At 39.0% G+C, this 19,875-nt stretch overlaps 1 protein-coding gene across 1 annotated transcript in view; it reads right to left on the bottom strand.

Annotated features, from left to right (window-relative positions):
• Positions 1-19,875, bottom strand: part of DNAH11 (dynein axonemal heavy chain 11) — a 351,912-nt gene that overhangs the window by 308,243 nt on the left and 23,794 nt on the right. Inside the window, 2 exon segments of the mRNA XM_045495056.1 lie at positions 9,890-10,057; positions 11,686-11,916. Coding sequence (XP_045351012.1) covers positions 9,890-10,057; positions 11,686-11,916 — 399 coding nt within the window.

The following is a 19,875-nucleotide window of genomic DNA, read 5'->3' as shown; positions in this document are numbered from 1 at the left end:
ACCAAAAAACTCTCAAACACAAGTCCAGGACCAGATGACTTCACAGGTGAATTCTACCAAACACTTAAAAGAGAGTTAATACCTATCCTTTTCTAACTATTCCAAAAAAAAATCTGAGAGGAAGAAGTACTTTCCAATTTATCCTATGATGTCAGCATACTGATACCAAAACCAGACAAAGGCACTACAAAGAAAGAAAATTACCAATCAATATCCTTGATGAACATAGATGCAAACATTCTTGACAAAATAGTAGCAAATCAATTTCAACAATATATAGAAAGATCATTCATCATGACCAAAAATACATTAACAAAATGAAAGATAAAAATCACATTATCATCTCAACAGATGCAGAAAAAGCATCTAGCATAACTCAACATCCATTCATGATGAAAACTCAACAAAGTAGAGTTAGAGGGAACACACCTCATGATAATAAAGGTCATCTATGACAAACCTGCAGCTAACATCATTCTCAAAGGTAAAAAGATGAAAGCTTTTCTTCTAAGATCAGGAATCAGACAATTATGTTCACTCTTGCCACTTTTACACAACATAGTACTGGAAGTTCTTGCGAAAGCAATTAGATGGGAAAAATAAATCAAAGGCATCCAAATCAGAAAGAAGTAAAACTATCGCTCTTCACAGATGACATGGTACCATATATAAAAAACCCTAAAGATGCCACTAAAACAAAACCTATTACAATGAATGTAATCAGTGAAGCTTCAGGATACAAATTAATACACAGAATCCTGTTGCACTTCTATACACTAAACAAACCATCAATAGGAAAAATTAAGAAAACAATTCCACTTACAAGTGGGTAAGAATAAAATATCTAGGAATAAATTTAACCAAAGACATCAAAGACCAGTACACTGCAAACTATACAACAAAGAAAATCCTAAAACTAGACAGCTTTACTGGTGAACACTAGCCAACATTTAAAGAAGAATTAACCCCAATCCTTCTTAAACTCTTCCAAAAGACTGTAGAGGAGGGAATACTCCTAACCCATTCTATGAGGCAAACACTACCCTGACACCACAGCCACATAAAAATACTACAAGAAGGGCAAAGTGTAGACTGGTACCCCTCCTCAGTCATGATGCAAACACTCTCAACAGAAAGTAGAAAACAGAATCCACCAGCTTATTAAAAGGATTATACACTATAACCAACTAAATTTCTTCTTGGAATGCAAGGATGGCAAGAGACAATCACTGTAGTTCACCAAAGCAATAAAATCAAAGGAAAAAAAAAACCTACACAATCATCTCAACTGATGCATAAAAAACATGACAAAATTCAATTCCCTTTTAGGATAAAAACACTAAATAAAGAATGGAAGGAAACTTGCTCAACTTGATAAAGGTCATCTATCAAAACTGCCAAGATAACAGCATATTCAATGCTCAAAGACTAAAATCTTATCCCCTAAGATCAAAAACAGGACAGGATGACCAATTTCACTCCTATTCAACATAGCATTAGAAATACTAGCCAGAACAATTATGTAAGAAAACAAATTTAAAGTATTCAAATTGGAAAGAAGTAAAATTATCTCATAACACATACAAGGATTTTTTATGTAGAAAACCCTAAAGATTTTATGCCCCTCCTCCAAAAAAAAAAAAAGCTATTAGCAGTAATATATTCAAAGTCACAGGACACAAAATCAATATGCACAAGTCAGTTGCAGTTCCATACCAATAGTGATGAACAATAAAGGCAGACCCTGACAAATATACAAAAATTAACTCAAAGTGGATCAAAGACCTAAATATAAGAGTTCAAGTATAAAACTCCTAGAAGAAAATACTGGAGAAAATCTTCATGATGTTCATTTAGCAATCACCTCTTGGATAGGACATCAAAGGCACAAACAACAAAAGAAAAAAATGGATAAATCTGACTTCATCAAAATTCAAAAACTTTTTTGCATCAAAAAACATTATCAAAAAAGTGTAAGGACAGAATGGGAGAAACTACTTGCAAGTCTTATATCTGATAAGAGATTAATGTCAAAAATGTAGAAAATAACCTCCAAGCGAACAACTGAAAAAATGGGCACTAGACTGGAAAAGGTATTTCTTCACAGATATAAAAATGGCCAATAGGCACATAAAAATCATGACCCACACACTAGTTATTAGAGAAATGCAAATTAAACCACAATGAGATGTCACTTCACAGCCATTAGGATGGCTATGGAAAGGAAGGAAGGAAGGAAGGAAGGAAGGAAGGAAGGAAGGAAGGAAGGAAGAGAACAAGTGTTTGTGAGGACATGGTGGCACCGGAATTCTTCTGCATCACTGGTGGAAGGGCAAAACTGTTCAACCACTATGCAGAACAGCTCAGAAATTCCTGAGAAAATTAAATATAAAAAAACAGGGGCACCTGGGTGCCTCAGTTGGTTAAGCGTCCAACTTCGGCTGAGGTCATGATCTCACAGCTCATGGGTTCAAGCCCCATGTCGGGCTCTGTGCTGACAGCTCAGAGCCTGGAGCCTGCTTCCGATTCTGTGTCTTCCTCTCTCTCTCTGCCCCTCTCCTGCTCACACTGTCTCTCAAAAATGAATAAACGTTAAAAAAATCAATAAATAGGGGTGCCTAGGTGGCTCAGTCAGTTCAGTATCCGACTTCGGCTCAGGCCATGATCTCGCAGTTTGTGACTTCAAGCCCCATGTGGGGCTCTGTGCTGACAGCTCAGAGCCTGGAGCCTGCTTCGGGTTCCATGTCTCCCTCTCTCTCTGCCCCTCCCCTGCTTGCACTGTGTCTCTCTCTCTCTCAAAAGCAAACATTAATATTTTTTTAAATAACAATAAATAAATAACCACATGATAAAGCATTTCAAATCCTAGTTATATACCCCAAAGAATTGAAAGGACTCAAATACTTGTATACCATTGTTCACAGCACCATTATTCACAAGAGCCACAAGTTAGAAACAACCCAAGTATCTATCAACAAGTGAATAAATTTCAGCATTTACATATATTATTTAGCCTTAAAATATCAAATTGTGACACATAAGACATTTTATCATTCCACCAACATTTATTGAGATACCTAAATTTATTGAGATACCTAAAATAAATTCATACAGAGAAAAAGCAGATGAGAGGTTACCAGAAACTGAGAGGAAGGGGCAGAAGAGAGTTATCATTTAATAGGTGCAGAGTTTTTGTGTGAGATTTAAAAAAGTTCTGCAGGGTGTCTGGGTGGCTCAGTCAGTTAAGCATCCTCTTGATCTCAGCTCAGGTCCTCATATCACGGTTCCTGAGAGAGAGCCCCATGTGGAGCTCTGTGTGAAGGGTGGAGCCCGCTTGGGATTCTCTTTCGCTGCCCCTCTCCCACTCTTGTGCACACTCTCTCTCAAAACAAACTTAAAAAAAAAAGTCCTGCAAGTGGATAGCAGTGATGATTGTACAACACTGTCAATATACTCAATGCCATTTAATTGTACAGTTAAGAATGGACACAAAAGGGACACCTGGATGGCTCAGTTGGTTCATAGTCTGACTTCAGCTCAGTTCATCATCCCCTGGTTTGAGGGTTCAAGCCCCGTGTAGGGCTCGATACTGTCAGCAGATGGCCTGCTTTGGATTCTCTATCTGCCTCTCTCTCTGCCCTCCCTGAACCAGTGCTCTCTCTCTAAAACATTTTTTTTGTAATGGACACAAAAATTGTAATGTAGAACACATTTTACCACAATTTTTATTTTTTTTTAATGCTTATTTTTGAGAAAGAGAATGAGCAGGGGAGGGGCAGAGAGAGAGAGAGAGAGAGAGAGAATCCAAAGCAGGCTCCAGGCTCTGAACTTTCAACACAGAGACTGACGCGGGCTCGAACACACGAGCCACAAGATCATGGCCGGAGCCTCAGTCAGACACTTAACCAAGTGAGCCACCTGGCGCCCCTACCACAATTTTTAAATAGGCAAAAAAAGAAAAAAACCTTACCTCCATTTTGATCCCTTTATACTCATCCGTTTAAAACATGATGGTCTTAAATATTTTCAGTACATATAGTTAAAAACACAGTGTAATTTTTGCTTTCACTGTCAAAAATAATATAGAAAACTCAAGGAGAGGAGGAAAGCCCATTGTATTTACACATATTTTTCCTTGCCATATTCTTCCTGGGGTCCCAAGTTTCCCTCTTTCAACATTTCCTCTCTGTAACAAGAACTTCCTTTAGCTATTCTTTTAGAGTCAGTCTACTGGTACCAAATTCTGTTAGTTGTTGTTCATCTGAGATTTTGATCTCCCCTTCATTCCTGAAGGTTATTTTTCATTGGGTAGGGAATTCTGAATTAACAGTTTTTTTCTTCCAGTGCTTGAAAATGTTTGACCATTTCCTTCTGGCCTCTATGATTTCTGATTAGAAATCCTCTTTCAGGGGCACCTGGGTGGCTCAGTCGGTTGGGCGGCCGACTTCGGCTCAGGTCAAGATCTTGCGGTCCGTGGGTTCGAGCCCCGCGTCGGGCTCTGTGCTGACTGCTCGGAGCCTGGAGCCTGTTTCAGATTCTGTGTCTCCCTCTCTCTGACCCTCCCCTGTTCATGCTCTGTCTCTGTCTCAAAAATAAATAAATGTTAAAAAAAAAAATTTAAAAAAAATCCTCTTTCATTCACATCATTTTTCCCCATACCAAGTTGTTTCATGCTGCTTTGGTGAATTTTTATCTTCAGTTTTCAAAAGTTTAATTACGTGTCGTGGCATAGAATTCTCTGAGTTTACCCTTGGATTTATCTTTCTGCTTTGAGTTATTTCCTCTTGAATCTGTAGGTTTATATCTCTTGCCAAATTAAGGAAGTTTTCAGCCATTAATTCTTTAACACCTTAAGCCTCATGGTCTTTCTCTTCTTTTTCTCCAAATCCAATGACACAGATGCTAGATCTGTTCCCTAAGGCTCTGTTCGTTTTATTGCTATGTTGTCTCTATGGCTCTATCTTCTAGTTGGTGAATGCTTTACCCCTCCATTCTGCCATTGACCCCAATCATTGTGCTTTGTATTTTATTCTGTCGTTCAGGTCTAAAATTCCCATTTTTTATTTGTTTCAAGTATGTTCCTTATTATTTGAAGCATTTTTAGCCTGGCTCTTTAAAATCTGTGAGGTAACTCTAACATTTCTGTCATCTCAATGCTGCCATGTATTAGTTGTCTTTTTCATTCAGATGAGGTCTTCTTGGCTGTTGGTATAATATTTTCAGTCAACTCTGGACATTTTCGCATTATGAGACTCTGGATGTTAAATCCTGTGTTTGCTGACTTTCCCTGATACTGCCCCAGCCTCATTATTGTCAGGTAGAGATCAACGTCCAGGTTCTCATTTGGCATCCATGAACACCTGAGTGAGGGGAGCTCTTTTATATGGCTAGGCACTCAAGTTCCACCTGTGGTCTCCACAGAGGCCACAGCGTAGGTGACTTCATTACCAGTCGGCCACGGTCAAAGTCCCGACTCTCCAGCAGGCTTCATCTGAGCTACCCCAGTGGGGTAAGAATACTACTGGATGAGGAAAGAGGTCCAGGATTCCCTTGGGGTCACCACTGACTCCACAAAGAGTGAGCTCACTACTGGCCGGCCAGGATGAAATCACATCTCTCTAATTGGCCAATCTCTGACACCATCCCAGTAGGGTCGGGGGGGGGGGGGCTGAGGTACCTGTTAGAGACTGGTTTTAAGTCTAGGCTCCCCAATCTTTGCTGACATGGATGGGAGCGAGACACAGTTTCTTCTGTGCTGGTTGACTGAACCAGAGAGATTATGGCCTGCAAGTTTTGTCTTACTATGCTGTCCCTTTCTTAAGAGAGATCAGGCTTTTACTAGGGCTTTTTATGTCTGTGCCCATTGGTGTTTCCATGTTGCGAGTGAATCCAATTCCATGCCTGGGTCATTTCAGGTAACAAGAAAAGCCCCTAACCAATCCACCTCTTTTCACCCTTCAGAGTCTTTTGTTTTATATATAGTGACCAGTGTTTTAGTCCTACTTACTAAAAGGAACAGGGAAACATATATCTATTCCATCTTCCCAGAAGCAGAAGTTCCTAAATGAATTTTTAAAGAATAGTATCTGTTACTTTACCATTTAAAAATGAAAAGTACATCAATTCAATGGAATAATACCGAATTGTTTAAAAAGTAGCCAATACTTTTGTAGTGATAAAGACCGCCAAAATATATTAAGTGACAAAAGCAAGGTGTAAGTGATATGTAGAGAATGCGATCTGTGCAAAAACACAATACAAAAGAATATATACATGTATAGGCTAGTGCATGAACCAGGTACCTTTGGAACATTATACAAGAAACTCATAATGGTAAATGGCTTTGGGGAGAAAAACTGGAAGGCTTAGGAAAAAGCAGGGTAAGAAGACGGGGACTACATTTTTGCACATGCTACATTTCCAGAAGGATAAAAGAGTCATGTTTTTAAATAATATGTTTTATTTTGAAAAATAAGCAGGTAAGAGATATGAAAATCCTACAGATGGCTAATATAAAATGTATATCATTAAAATTAAAAATGCACTATATATTAATACAAAACTTAATCATTCGGTAGACTAGAAGAGGACAAAGATTAAATAGTGACTTTTGTTTTTTTCTTAAGTTTATTTATTCTGAGAGGGAGAGAGAGAGTGCGAGCGAGCAGGGGAAGGGCAGAGAGGGAGGGAGGGAGGGAGGAAGAGAATTGAAACCAGGCTCTGTGCTGTCAGCACAGAGTGTAACACAGGCTCCATCTCACAAACCATGAGATCATGACCTGAGCCGAAATCAAGAGTCAGACACTTAAGTGACTGAGCCACCCAGGAGCTCCTAAATAGCAACTTTTAACATGTATATCAGATTCTGGTATGATGACACTCTAGGTACCTGAAGCAACCTTCCCAGTAAGAACTAGGCAGAAAAAGTAAACAGACACAGCACCCTGGATCACTCCACCTCAGAGCACGGGTTTTCAGAGAGGATCCTGCAATGATGAACTTATTCCCTTTATTTCAATGAAGAGACAACGAGGGAGATAAATATTCAAGAGTCGGGAGCGGCACCACAGAGAGAGATTGCCGGGCATGGGGTTCAGAGTTCAAAACTGGAATCTGTTCCCCTCCCTGGGGACAGCGCAATCTCAGATAATTTACTTGATCTCATCTGCCTGGGTGTCACTCTCAGAATTATTAAGCAGGAATGTGTGAAGATTTGGCACAATTCCTGGCACCCCGCAATTGCTCAGTAAATATTAACGGACTCTGATGAACAGACTTAGTGGAACCAAGAGATTACTCTCACGAATAGCCATCACCCTTGCTTAGTTACCTGGGGAATTTTATTTAATCAAGTAACACCTCAAAATGTCTGCCATGCAAAGCTGCCGAGCCTCAAGTCGCCTGACTAGCTGTTAAGTACAAACAATTAATAAGGCAAATCTCTTAGCAAGTCTGTTATCTTAATACAATGTTGTTGTGTCTCTATTCATTAATATCGAACTTCCTGACAGACTAGAACACAATGAATCCAACCACTAAAAAGAAAGGATAATTATGTAATGTGGCAGAGGTGCTAATTATCATCACCATGACAATCACATTACAATATATAAATGTATGAAATTCCCATGTTGTGCACCTTAAATCTGTACCATGTTATATGTCAAATAGATTTCAATCAAAAAATAAATAATGCAAGTCTTTCCCCACAATCGTATCAATCTCAAAAGTTCCATAGGAAGAAGCCAAAGAAAATACCTAAAGTGACCCTTTCTATTCAAAAATAGTTGAGAAACCCAAGAACGTTTTCATGGATACAACTGAGAAAATCCCCATGTTCTGTAAATCAACCACAGTGGCACACCTCTTCGGCCACACCAGGGACGGCTCAAAGCCTGATTATAGGCTTGAGATCGATTAAAAGAAATAAACACTAGCATATCCCAAAGCAAATTACCAGCAACTATTTCTTTAGTTTACTGAAACATGCTTAAACCAGTACCATACCAGAGTCACGATACACTCGACTGTCACGTTAGCACTAGTGCGTATTCACTGGGGACCAGGGAACAGGTGAAGTGTATGCAGTGGGAGAAGAAGGGCACCTGGGTGGGCATGTGGACACATCTGTGTGAATCTACTAGGCTGGAAGCAATTTGAGAAAACGTGTCGTAAAAATTACCAACTGATTTCATCATAAAAATCAATACGTTAAATTCAGCCAAAAAGCACCAAATGAAAACCTCATTAAGCAAAAAATAGATAATCACTGCAATATTCTGAGGCAACCCTGAACCAGGATACATTCAAAAAAAAGCAAAGCTCTTCTTCAACATAAGCACAGCAATTAAATCAACTTATAGTTATTACTATTTTAAGGAATGACCAAAGTCAAGGAGCTTCTTAGTCTAAGGCAAGATAACCAGACAGGATGATGAAGGAGACTCTGAGGGCAGGTGACTGAGGTCTCCAACTCAGACATGGAAGGCAGAAGTAAGCCTTCCCCATGTTACTTGAGAAACAAATGGCGCCTCAAAATACTGAATAACAAAACACAAACACAAAGCAAACAGATGTGTCAACAGCAAATGAGTTTTCTATTCCTCCATGTTTGTGACTATGCAAGACTTTGTGAAGACAGAAGGGTAAAGTCAGGACCTATGGCATCGCCAAGGCAATGACATCAGCTAAACCTAGGCTCGTCCTCCAACCCCGGCACTCTGAAACCTTGCTGGGTTTTCTCATCGTGAGGAAATCCAGGCTTCGCTAGGCAGTGCGCCTGAGGATCCCGTACACGCTGGGTCTCACACTTCTCTGCCAAGATGCTCAGGAGAACTAGGCCAAGGCCTTGCTGAGAGTTCTATTCCATCCAGATTACTGAATGCCCGCCAAGAGATAGACATCTTATGAGACTCTGAAAAGTCTCAGGCCATGAGTCACCACAGTTGCGGGTTCCTCCTGCTTCTCCACAAAACAGCAGAATGCACAATTGCTATGGCCTCTCACCATTACTTCTGCTTCTCAAAAGCTGACTACAGTTCAAAAGGTTTGTTGATCTTGTCCTTAACGAGGCTGACATACTGTGCTTGGACATTTCAAAGAATCGATTATGTGACCAAATATAAACACATTAGTGAATAAATTCACATTCTGTATAAAACAACAAAGGTAAGAGTTGGGGTTTTTTGTTGTTGTTTTGCTTTGTTTTGGGTTTTTTTTTTTTGTTTGCTTTTTTTGATACCCAGACTTCTCTGTTGCTGGCCAACAACTGAAATTAGGTTATTTTTATCCTAGAGCTGCAGGGATGCTCACAGTAACTCCCTGGCTACCAACATGCTAGGAGTGGCAGAAAATAGAAGCAGCTGAAGTCTGCTAAGTTTCCCCTTATTTCCTTGAGACTGAAATTCTGCAACTATAAATAGTACTAAAGAATAACAATAAAAAATACAAGAGATGATATATATGTTAATCATCTATGTAGTCAATGAACTGAAAATAAATGTTCAAATAGACCAAAAAATTGCCCACTGATTCAGGAAAAGGCTAAAATAAAACACACAAGTTACAGAGACATCAGATAGTCATACAGAAATGAGTTAACGTGGAAAGTTCCTTTTTAGTACACAAAAGCAAGAAACACATCCACAGTGACTCCACTGTAACATTAGAAACAGTTCTAAATGTTCTAACTTCTACATGCAAAGACCCAACCAAGTTCCAGTCCCTGACCTACCATTAAGGACGTAAGAGACTTCGGGCAAGTCTTTTACCTTCTTTCATCCTAGAGAGATGGTACCAGACGATACCTATTACCAATATGACCTTTCATCCTTTCTAGCTTTCAAATTACAGGGTTCTATGAAATGAAAATCCAAAGGTACAGCATTACCATATTACTGTAATCAGATGGGTCGTAAGTGCTCTGTTTAAAAACTTCACAGAGTTCCATGAATTCTTCTGTCATCTCGTGGATTTGTCCATTTAAAATCGCTCCTTTGGTACCACCAAATTCAAGTCTTTCCAGCTTTTCAAATTCCAATATGGTGACAAATATATCCTTTGAAAAAACATGGTACAATAAAGATCTTCCCACCATCATGAGCAGGACAAGAACGTTTGAAAGTTGCAAAGAAAAAACGCTCTCAAACATTCAAAATTGGCGAGCTAATGGACACTTATGTGACAGAAAATATAAATTATTAATTGAAGAAAGTTACTGCCTATTTTTAAAAAAAACTTTTATTGTTTATTTTTGAGAGAGAGAGAGAGCAGGGGAGGGGCAGAGACAGAGGGAAACAGAATCCGAAACAGGCTCCAGGCTCTGAGCTGTCAGCAAAGAGCCTGACACGGGGGCTCAAACCCACAAGACCGTGAGATCATGACCTGAGCCGAAGTCGGATGCTCGACCAACTGAGCCACCTAGGCGCCCCTCAGTACTGCCTATTTTTAAAATCATACTCTCATTTCCACATTTTGTAAGAATTTTCTAACAACTGCAGGTATTTGCCTGCAACACCTACTTTACCAAAGCTAAATGTATGATTCCCTAATTTTGTGCCCTTCTGATTGTAAGTCAGATCCCCAGGTAATATCTAAAACTCTTTTTGGCTGCCTACTCTTGGCAATGAATCACCTCCCTTAATGAAAGGGGGTATAGGACCGTTAAGGAAGGGTGACAAGTTGCCTGCAGTTAGGCATTTAGCAGTCAGACTTTAAGAAGCATTCAAGCTGATTAAGTGATGAGGATTTTCAAAACATTAAGATCTAAATTTGAATGAAATACAACAAATTTTATATTAATAAGAAAGTCCAAACTTACTCTAAAGACCTTTACAAGGAATTTAAGGAACTGCTACAGTTCCACCGTGTTTAAAAAAAAAAAAAACAAAAACCCTAGCCTTAGGGTGCCTGGGTGGCTCAACCGGTTAAGCATCTGACTTCAGTTCAGGTCATGATCTCACGGTTCTTGGGTTCAAGCCTCACGTTGGGTTCTATGGTGACAGCTCAGAGCCTGGAACCTGCTTCAGATCCTATGTCCCCTCTTTCTCTGCCCCTCCCCCACTAATGCTGTCTCTCAAAAATAAACATAAAAAAATAAAAAAATAAAAAAAACAGCCAGTTGGCTCCATCCAAATGTGTGTGTCCATGTGTGTATCCATTGTTTGTTCTTTAGATATCTGAAACACATGTATACACAGCACATATTTCCATGTTATTTTTTTATAAGTGGCTTTAATATTTTTATAGTCTATGTATATATATAATAAAAGAGAATGTGGTATTTTAGATTATCAAATGGATTTTCCAGGTGTAGAATCCCAATGTCAAACATTAAACACAGAAAGGAAAAAAAGGATTTAGTTTACAGATTCATGATTTACAGCTGTCTTCCAAGAGCTTGCTAAGTTATAAGTGAAAGGTCACTGATACATAGCAGTTTCACTTATACTCAGTATACTAAAACAATCAAAAAAGAATTAAAAAAAAAAAAAGAAACCAATGTAAAGCTTATATAACGATCTTAACACTGACCTTGTGAGCAATTCCTAAGAATAACTGAGAAAGAAGATCTTCTACTCTCCCATCCATATAGAATAAACAGTCTCCTGAATAATAGAAAAAACTACAAGATTTTTTTTTAACCCACCTACAGTATGAATAAATTGCAGGTCAAGAAATGAATACCTCTATTTTCATGAGACGGTCCAGAAAGTTGTCAAACCTACAAAACACCAGTTGAGACTGGAAATCCCATGGTTGTGGCTCATTTCCCATAAAATAGCTTGCCAGTTCCTTTCTATAGTTGAAAAAAGACTTTTTGAAAGTCTTGAAGATGTTAATGGCCACCTGCACCTTTTCCAAAGAGTCTTCGACTTCTCCTTTCAAAAGGTCTTCAGGTGAAAGGTAAATTATTGCCTAGGATTTAATGGAAAACAAATATGATTAGGAGTACCTGGGTGGCTCAGTCGGTTGAGTGTCTGGTTCTTGATTTCAGCTCAGGCCATGATCCGAGGGTCGTGGGATGGAGCCATGCATGGTGCATGGAGCCTGCTTAAAATGTTCCCTCTACCCCCTCTCCCCTGCACATGAGCACACACTCTCAAAAAAATATAATAAAGTTGCTTTAAAAAGATTATTTTTTAAAATATGCTTTATTTCTTAGTGAAAACACCAGTTTCAGTTAATCATTAAAAAAAAATTTCCCCATCATTTTTAAATGATAAACGTCTACAATTGGGCCAGCAATGCTGTGAGAAAAAAAGTTCTAGAAATTCAGACGCTTGGGTTGCAATGACATATGTGTATATATTAGGACAATGTACAGAAGACTGAGACTCTCCAATTTCTGAATTTATACTTCCTAGCAATGACTAAGTTTTTGCTAAGCTTTATAGATAGGACAACTGTATAGTCAGAATTTGCATGGATATTCTTGCCACAAATATTCTGCGTAATTATTCCTTTATAAAAAGAAATACACGAGCTGAAAGGAAAAATCTCTGAGATCATGGACTTTAAATATATAGTCACCTTGCCTGGCAGCACTGGGCCATTTGTGAAGGTGAGATAGATCTGTTATAAGTGAGTATATCACTGGCAATTCTTTTAGGTGAGCAAGTTCTTCTGGGAACTTAAGCACATTAGAGGACATAAAATCTAGTGGAAATATATAAGCTAGTTTTAAATAAAGGAAACGGAAAGAGGAGAAGAGTTTTTTAAAGACAGGCTCAAGTAGAGGCACCTAGCTGGCTCAGTCAGTCCAACATCTGACTCTTGATCTCAGAGTCATGAGTTCAAGCCCCATGTTAGGAATGGAACCTACTTAAAAAAAAAAAAAAAAAAAAAAAAAAAAGACAACTCTATGTAGCAGATTGATGTAGCACTGGCCAAAGTCTCCTAGTCATGTCTCCAAAGTCACAGTCATGTAGGTGACTTCCTGTCCTTTCCTTTCCATATTTGCTAAGAAACTATAAATTCTAAAGGTTCTCTTATGTTCTATTTCTTCCTGATGTCTGTTAACCTCATATAAATTATAGGGTTAAATTTTGTGCCTTGAATTTTGAGTTTGCTTAGAAAGTTGTTACATGTCTCGATGGAGCATGTAATGAAAGCCATTGAGTTCAACCTACGAGATAGAAGGATTTTTTTCCTAAAGGTTTCCTAAACCTATTAGTCTCCTCCCATCAGTAGCCACTGTTTTACATGTAATGTAGACTCTGTCATAAATTTGTAAGTAAGAAAATCATGTCATTTCCAAAACCCCTAACAATAAAATCCTTTCATTATGAGCTGTAGAGTCCCAATCTATGCTTTTATTTCCCACTCAGACTGCATGGAAAATTAACCTTTGCACATATGCTGCTAACACTGTACAGAGAAGAGAACTACTAGTAAGCCCTTAGCAATGTATGTTATAAAGTAGTTCACATTTTGCTATGGGCTAGGGATTCCACAGACCTTTATCTACATATATTCTTCATAATAAATGTACACTGTTATCCTTTTAAGAAGCTAAAAAAAAAAAAAATCTATGGAGATGAATCAATTGCCTTCTCTGGTTCAGAAGTCCCCAGTGACTTAATTACTTAGGTCTAACCTAACTTCCAGGCAGGCCATCCTTAAGTTCATTTCTTGCCCTTCCTGACTGACCCTCATACAAATGAGATAATCACAGCAGTTAACCTTCTAAAGACAAGGGTATAGTACTAAATAGTACTAATCATACTATGCATCATAGATCAGCAAATCCAGTCTATACCTTTCAGCGGGAAGCGAGATATTTGAGGGAAAAACCATCAATAAGGGATGGGAAACCTGGCTGTAATCAGTGATAGGAGCCACTAACTGCTTTTGTGGTATTAGCTAAATTATCTCAGAGTAGCTCGGTTTCCTTATCCACAGAAGGAGAGAGATGAATTAGGTGAACCTCAAAATCTCTTTTAGCTCAGCCTCTGAATTATTCTGTTTCCTACAGCAACTCTCTATAGCATATCCAACCAGGAGCACTCTACTCTCTCATACTCAACAGTATCAGCACACATCAACAAAAAAATCTACCGATTTTTGGTAAATCTACCGATTTCTGGTCCCACTTCAGAGGTCTTATAAAGTAACATACTACTAACCAATTTATCAATAAGCCAATTAGTCAATTATTAATTAACCCATTTATCAATGATATGTTAGTTTGACACCTGTCTTCCAGCTGTTTTTTTTTTTTTTACATTTATTTATTTTAAAAGAGAGAATGGGAAGGAAGGAGGGAGAGGCAAGAAGGAAAGGGAGAGAGGGAGAGAGAATCTCAAGCAGGTTCTGTGCTGTCAGCATGGAGCCTGACATGGGGCTAGATCTCCCTAACAGTGAGATCATAACTTAAGTGGCAATCAAGAGTCTGTCCCTTAACAGACTGAGTCACCCAAGAGTTCCACCAGCTGTTGCTTTTTTATGTGCTTTTATGGACTCGTACTTTTGCTCAACCCTGACATCACTTCTGTAAGATCACATCTCAGACTTAGACTTTTCTTCACCTGGGATCTTTAATGACAATATCCACATCAGGGTTGCCAAACAGTGGAACAGACAGATGGTGGGCCTAGAGTGGGAATTAGGTACAACAAACAGGGAGTAGACTAAGGTTACCAAAGAAAAGAACAAAGCATTTATTTAAAAAAAAAAAAAAAAAAAAGACCCATTACCAAAACTCCAGTATGCTATCAGCTGAGGTGGCCAGAAACAGGAATGCCTAGAAGGATCAGGCATATAATGAAAATGAATGAATGAGACCAGGAACAACAGCAAATGGTGGAGACGATGGTCACCTACACAGCACGTGACCTTTCCAAAGAAGCACCTGAAGCTCTGGCACTGGACTGTACCAATGGGGATGGCAGAGCCAGTGTTGCGAGATCTCTGACTTTTCAGTGGAGGCTGGGACACTGAAATTTAAACGAGACCTTCTCAACTTAAGCAGTATTTAAAAATTTTTTTTAAATATCATAAAAAATAAGAATACTGCACTGATTTATTAGCCAAATACAGATGACAGGATGCCAGGTAACGACCTATGATGTATAACACAGCGAGGGTTCAAATGCTTCATAAACATTTTAAGGTCAACAGATTCATGGAACACAAAGTATATGAAAGCTATGTCATCAAATTATAAAAAACACACAACGTGTAAAAATATATAAATCAAGCAAGGGACAAGTTAAGAAACATGCTACCACTACATACCCAAAGAATCACCCCCAATTTTTTAAAAATGGTAATGTTCAAAGCTGGTGAATTACAGAAAAACTTTTTACACAGTGATAATAATAATGTAATAGACACAACGTTTAAAAAAAAGAATTTGTAGGGTCACCCATGTGGCTCAGTCTGTTGAGCAGCGGACTTTTTAAAAAATTTTTTTGATGTTTTATTTATTTTTGAGAGAGAGTGCAAGCAATTGAGGGGCAGAGAGAGAGGGAGACACAGAACTCGAAGCAGGCTCCAGGCTCTGCACTGTAAGCACAGAGTCTGACGTGGGGCTTGAACCCACAAACTGAGATCATGATCTGAGCCGAAGTCGGACACTTAACTGAGTCAGCCAGGCACCCCAAGCAGCCAACTCTTTATTTCAGCTCAGGTCATAATCCCAAGGTCATGGGATCGAGCACCACGTCAGGCTCTGTGCTGAGTGTGGAGCCTACTTAAGATACTCTCTTCTCCCTCTGCCCCTCTCCCCCAGTAGTGCTCTTTCTAAAATATGTATTTTTTTTAAAAAATAAAAATTAAGATTAAAAATTATTCGGGAGTCATGAAAAGACTGTACCCTTTGATCAACCTCAAAAATTTATATTAAACCAATTATCCAAGTTAAGGAAAAAGGATTCCCATACCAAGTTGTTTTATGCATGCTGCTTTTAAAAGAGGAGGCTGGAAACGACCTAAATATCCAACAATAAAATGATTTTTCAAGGAGATGGTAAAAAAAAATAAAACGATATGATAAAATGCATATATATGTACACATTTTGGGAGAACTAGATATAAAAACTGCTAATTTTAGGGTGATAGATTTGTGGGACTATTTCCATTGTTATAAATCCCATGCAATGAGAATACCCTACAATTATCATTAGTATACCACATATTACACTGTAATTAAAAATCAAAGCTATTATTTTAAAATATGGAGCCTCGGGGTGCCTAGGTGGCTCAGCTGGTTAAGCATCGGACTCTTGAGTTTGGCTCAGGTCATGATCCCAAGGTCATGGGATGGAAGGCTGCACTGGGCTCCAGACTCTGAGTGGAGCCTGCTTAAGAGTCTCCTTCTGCCCCTCCCCCACTTGAGTGCACATGCTCTCCCTCTAAAAGAATAAAATACAGAACCAAGTTTAATGTTTAAGAAACTGCCATTTACAAACTGGGTGACCTTGGAAAAGCTCTTTATCTTCTCTGTACTTTAGGTTTTTGTCAAATGGACCTACTAATAATATCTATGTCATATTGCTGCTAAGAGATTACATTTGTAGTTTTTGTAAAGACTTACAAGAGTTTCTGGCAAGTAATAGGCACTACACAGTGCTTGTGAAAAAAAAAATATATATGTGTGTATATATATATATATATATATATATATACACACACACACATAAATTAGATAACAAATGACCGGGCAAGAGTAGAGGAGAGCTTAGCTCTTTAGGAAACCCAGGTATGAAAGCTGGGCACATTTACTACAAAGTCCACTTGGAAAATCAAGGAAATCAGGCCATTGGAACACTTGGAGAGAAGCCAGAAACAGTAACTAAGCAACAAGGGAAGCCACATTATTTCCTTGGGAGCTTGGCAAACTGGCTATTGACAGATACTAGGGACCAGGAAAAATAGGTCTACAGGCTTAAAGGTAACCAGGACTTATTACAAACCTCCTACTACAGTGAATAAGCAGCTCTGGGGTTTATCCACTAGCAGGGTTTTGGAGTAAAAGCTTTAACAGTTCTCAAAATGAGAATGAAGATCCTTTAAAAGGTGTATAGAAGTTGTGGGTATAGTTGTTCACTCTTCAGTAGGGATCATGGTCTTTAACATGGAGATCCAAAGCCATTAGGATCCAGCACACTTGCCTAACAGCAAAGAAATAGAACGAAGCCAGAAGAGAGGATAAGATATAACAAGTTACCTCTTATCAATAGTTGCAACTAGTTTGTGGGTTAATAGCTTAGAAATAGCTTTGACTGAGCCTCTATTAAATGCCACACTGGGCATCCCACTTAGGTTATCTCCTGATGCTCACAACAGCCCAGTGAAGCAGCAGCATCATAGATTTTTAAAGTTTGAAGAAATTTAACTCCACTAGTGTTTCAACTAGAATTGCATCCAGGTTGGTCTGAGTACAAAGCCCTTTTCCATAAACTCCACCTCTTTAAAAGCAGACACACACACACACACACACACACACACACACACACACACACACACACACAAACACACCTAACTCAATTTCATACTCCAGATACTCTGGACTGCAAGTTAGGAGACCTGTTTTCTAATCTGGATTTCCCCCTAAATTGTCAGGGAAATTCAGCAAATGATGTGATTTTTCAAGTCTCAGGTAATTCATCTGAAAAAAATATATATATATCAGGTACTGGATTGCAATACAGTTCCCAAACCACTGTTGTTTATCCTACAACGCTGTTCTCTTTACTGGTTAAAACAGCAAGGTTCTGGGACCTGGGGCAGCAGGAACTGCAAGCTGTTTGCCTTGTCTGAGTACACTTTAAGGGTTCCAAATGCCCTCCCAACTTATCCCACTCTGTAGGGAAGTTTTTTTTTTTTAAATTTATTTGAGAGTGAGCGAGCACGCACACATGCATGAGAGTGCGCATGCAAGTGGAGGAGGGGCAGAGAGAGAGGGAGAGAGAGAGAATTCAAAGCAGGCTCCTCACTGTCAGAGTGGAGCCAGATATAGGGCTCAAACTCATGAACCGTGAAATCGTGACCTGAGCCAAAACCAAGAGTTGGACACTTAACTGACTGAGCCACCCAAGTATTTTCATTTTCTATGCAAGTCATAACATCAACGCAGCTAGGAGGCATTAGACTAGATCAAGGATTTAGGTCAATCACAGTTGTCCATCCTCCTCTGAATAAGTGATGCAGAACTTTCCCAAGTATCCTATCTCCCCTGCCACAATGATTGCTCCAGCAATTAGAATCCATTAGAATTAGAATGCACTGGACCAGAATTAATCAAGAAAGTGAGCCTCTTTTTAGGGAAGTTCCTCTACTAGAAGGATACACTTCTGGAACTATTAAAAGCCACCATACTTAACATGTGATGAAAATAAAGGCAAACACAAGGACCAAAATGAAGGATGGCAGGGAGCTTTGAAATTATTATCTGACACCTCTGAAACAAGCTATTCCAAAAACTACTACATTCTTAGACTTTCCAGTTCACGTGAATTCATACTTTTTTAAATTTTGCTTCAGTTTGTCAGTTGCAGCTGAAGGCAATCCGCTTTTCATGGAAAGCATTCTTAACATCTCAAAATCTAAGCTATATATACAGATTCTGATTCTCTGACATTTGTTTTACAAAAACTCCTTAGTGGTTCAGCTAGACAACCTGCTATCGAGCTTGCTATGGTATGAACTGTCTTCACTCAAATTCTTAGGATGAAGCCCTAACCACCAATGTGACCATCTAGAAATAGGCCTTAAGGAGGTTATTAAAGTTCGATGAAGTCATAAGAGCAAGATCCAAATCTGACAAGACTGCGACTTTGTAAGAACAGAAGAAGAGAGCTTTTTCTTTCTCCACCATGTGAGGACACAGAGAAAAGTTTTAAGGCAGGAAAAAAATACCTCTTACCAGAACATAATCATAATGGTACCTTTATCTGAGCCCCCAGTTTCCAAAATTATGAGGAAACAATTTCTGAAAAGAAACCCACCCAGTCGGTGGTATTTTGTTATGTCCGCTCAAGCAGACTAAGACATACCCTAACCGAGAACCACTGGATTACGTACCCTCCAAGTATCTTTCAGCTCTTAAATTATGTAATACTCTGATTTTATGGACCCACAAAGAGTGAAAGTTCACAGAAAGTCTAATTTAAAAAAAAAAAAACCTTTTACAAGTGGGGCGCCTGAGTGGCTCAGTCAGTTGAGTGTCTGACTCTTGATTTTGGCTCAAGTCATGATCCCAGGCCTGTGGGATGGAGCCCCACATCAGGCTCCATGTTGAGCATGGAGCCTGCTTAATATTCCCTCTCTCTCCCTCTGCCCCTCTCCCCTGCTCACTGCCCTTTCTTTAAAATAAAAAAATTAAAAAAAAAAAACATATTGCAAGTGAAGAGTAGAAATTTATAAGCAAGGATTTTTTAACATCAATAACGAATCAATACTTTTAATACAACTTCACTACTGTTTTTTCAGCCAGATTTTCTTAACTTACTTTATTTTCCAAAAGTGTGTCAGTGTTCCTGTGGAAACCAAAGGGAAAGCTATAAGAAAGCACTATGCCTATCTGTCTTTTCTTAGAAGACACCATAACTCTCCTTGAACAAAGGTAGGGTATTAGGGGCGCCTGGGTGGCTCAGTCGGTTGAGCGTCCGACTTCAGCTCAGGTCACGATCTCGTGGTTCGTGAGTTCAAGCCCCGCATCAGGCTCTGGGCTGATGGCTCAGAGCCTGGAGCCTGCTTCCGATTCTGTGTCTCCCTCTCTCTCTGCCCCTCCCCCATTCATGCTCTGTCTCTCTCTGTCTCAAAAATAAATAAACATTAAAAAAAAAATTAAAAAAAAAAAGGTAGGGTATTAAATCCAATGACAAACTGTCCTTTGAATGCACCTGATTTCCAGAGCTTCTTTGCCATTTA

Source organism: Leopardus geoffroyi, chromosome A2 (assembly GCF_018350155.1).
Source record: "Leopardus geoffroyi isolate Oge1 chromosome A2, O.geoffroyi_Oge1_pat1.0, whole genome shotgun sequence".
Taxonomy (NCBI): domain Eukaryota; kingdom Metazoa; phylum Chordata; class Mammalia; order Carnivora; family Felidae; genus Leopardus; species Leopardus geoffroyi.
Note: the sequence above shows the minus strand (reverse complement) of the source record. Positions and strands in the feature narration are given on the sequence as shown.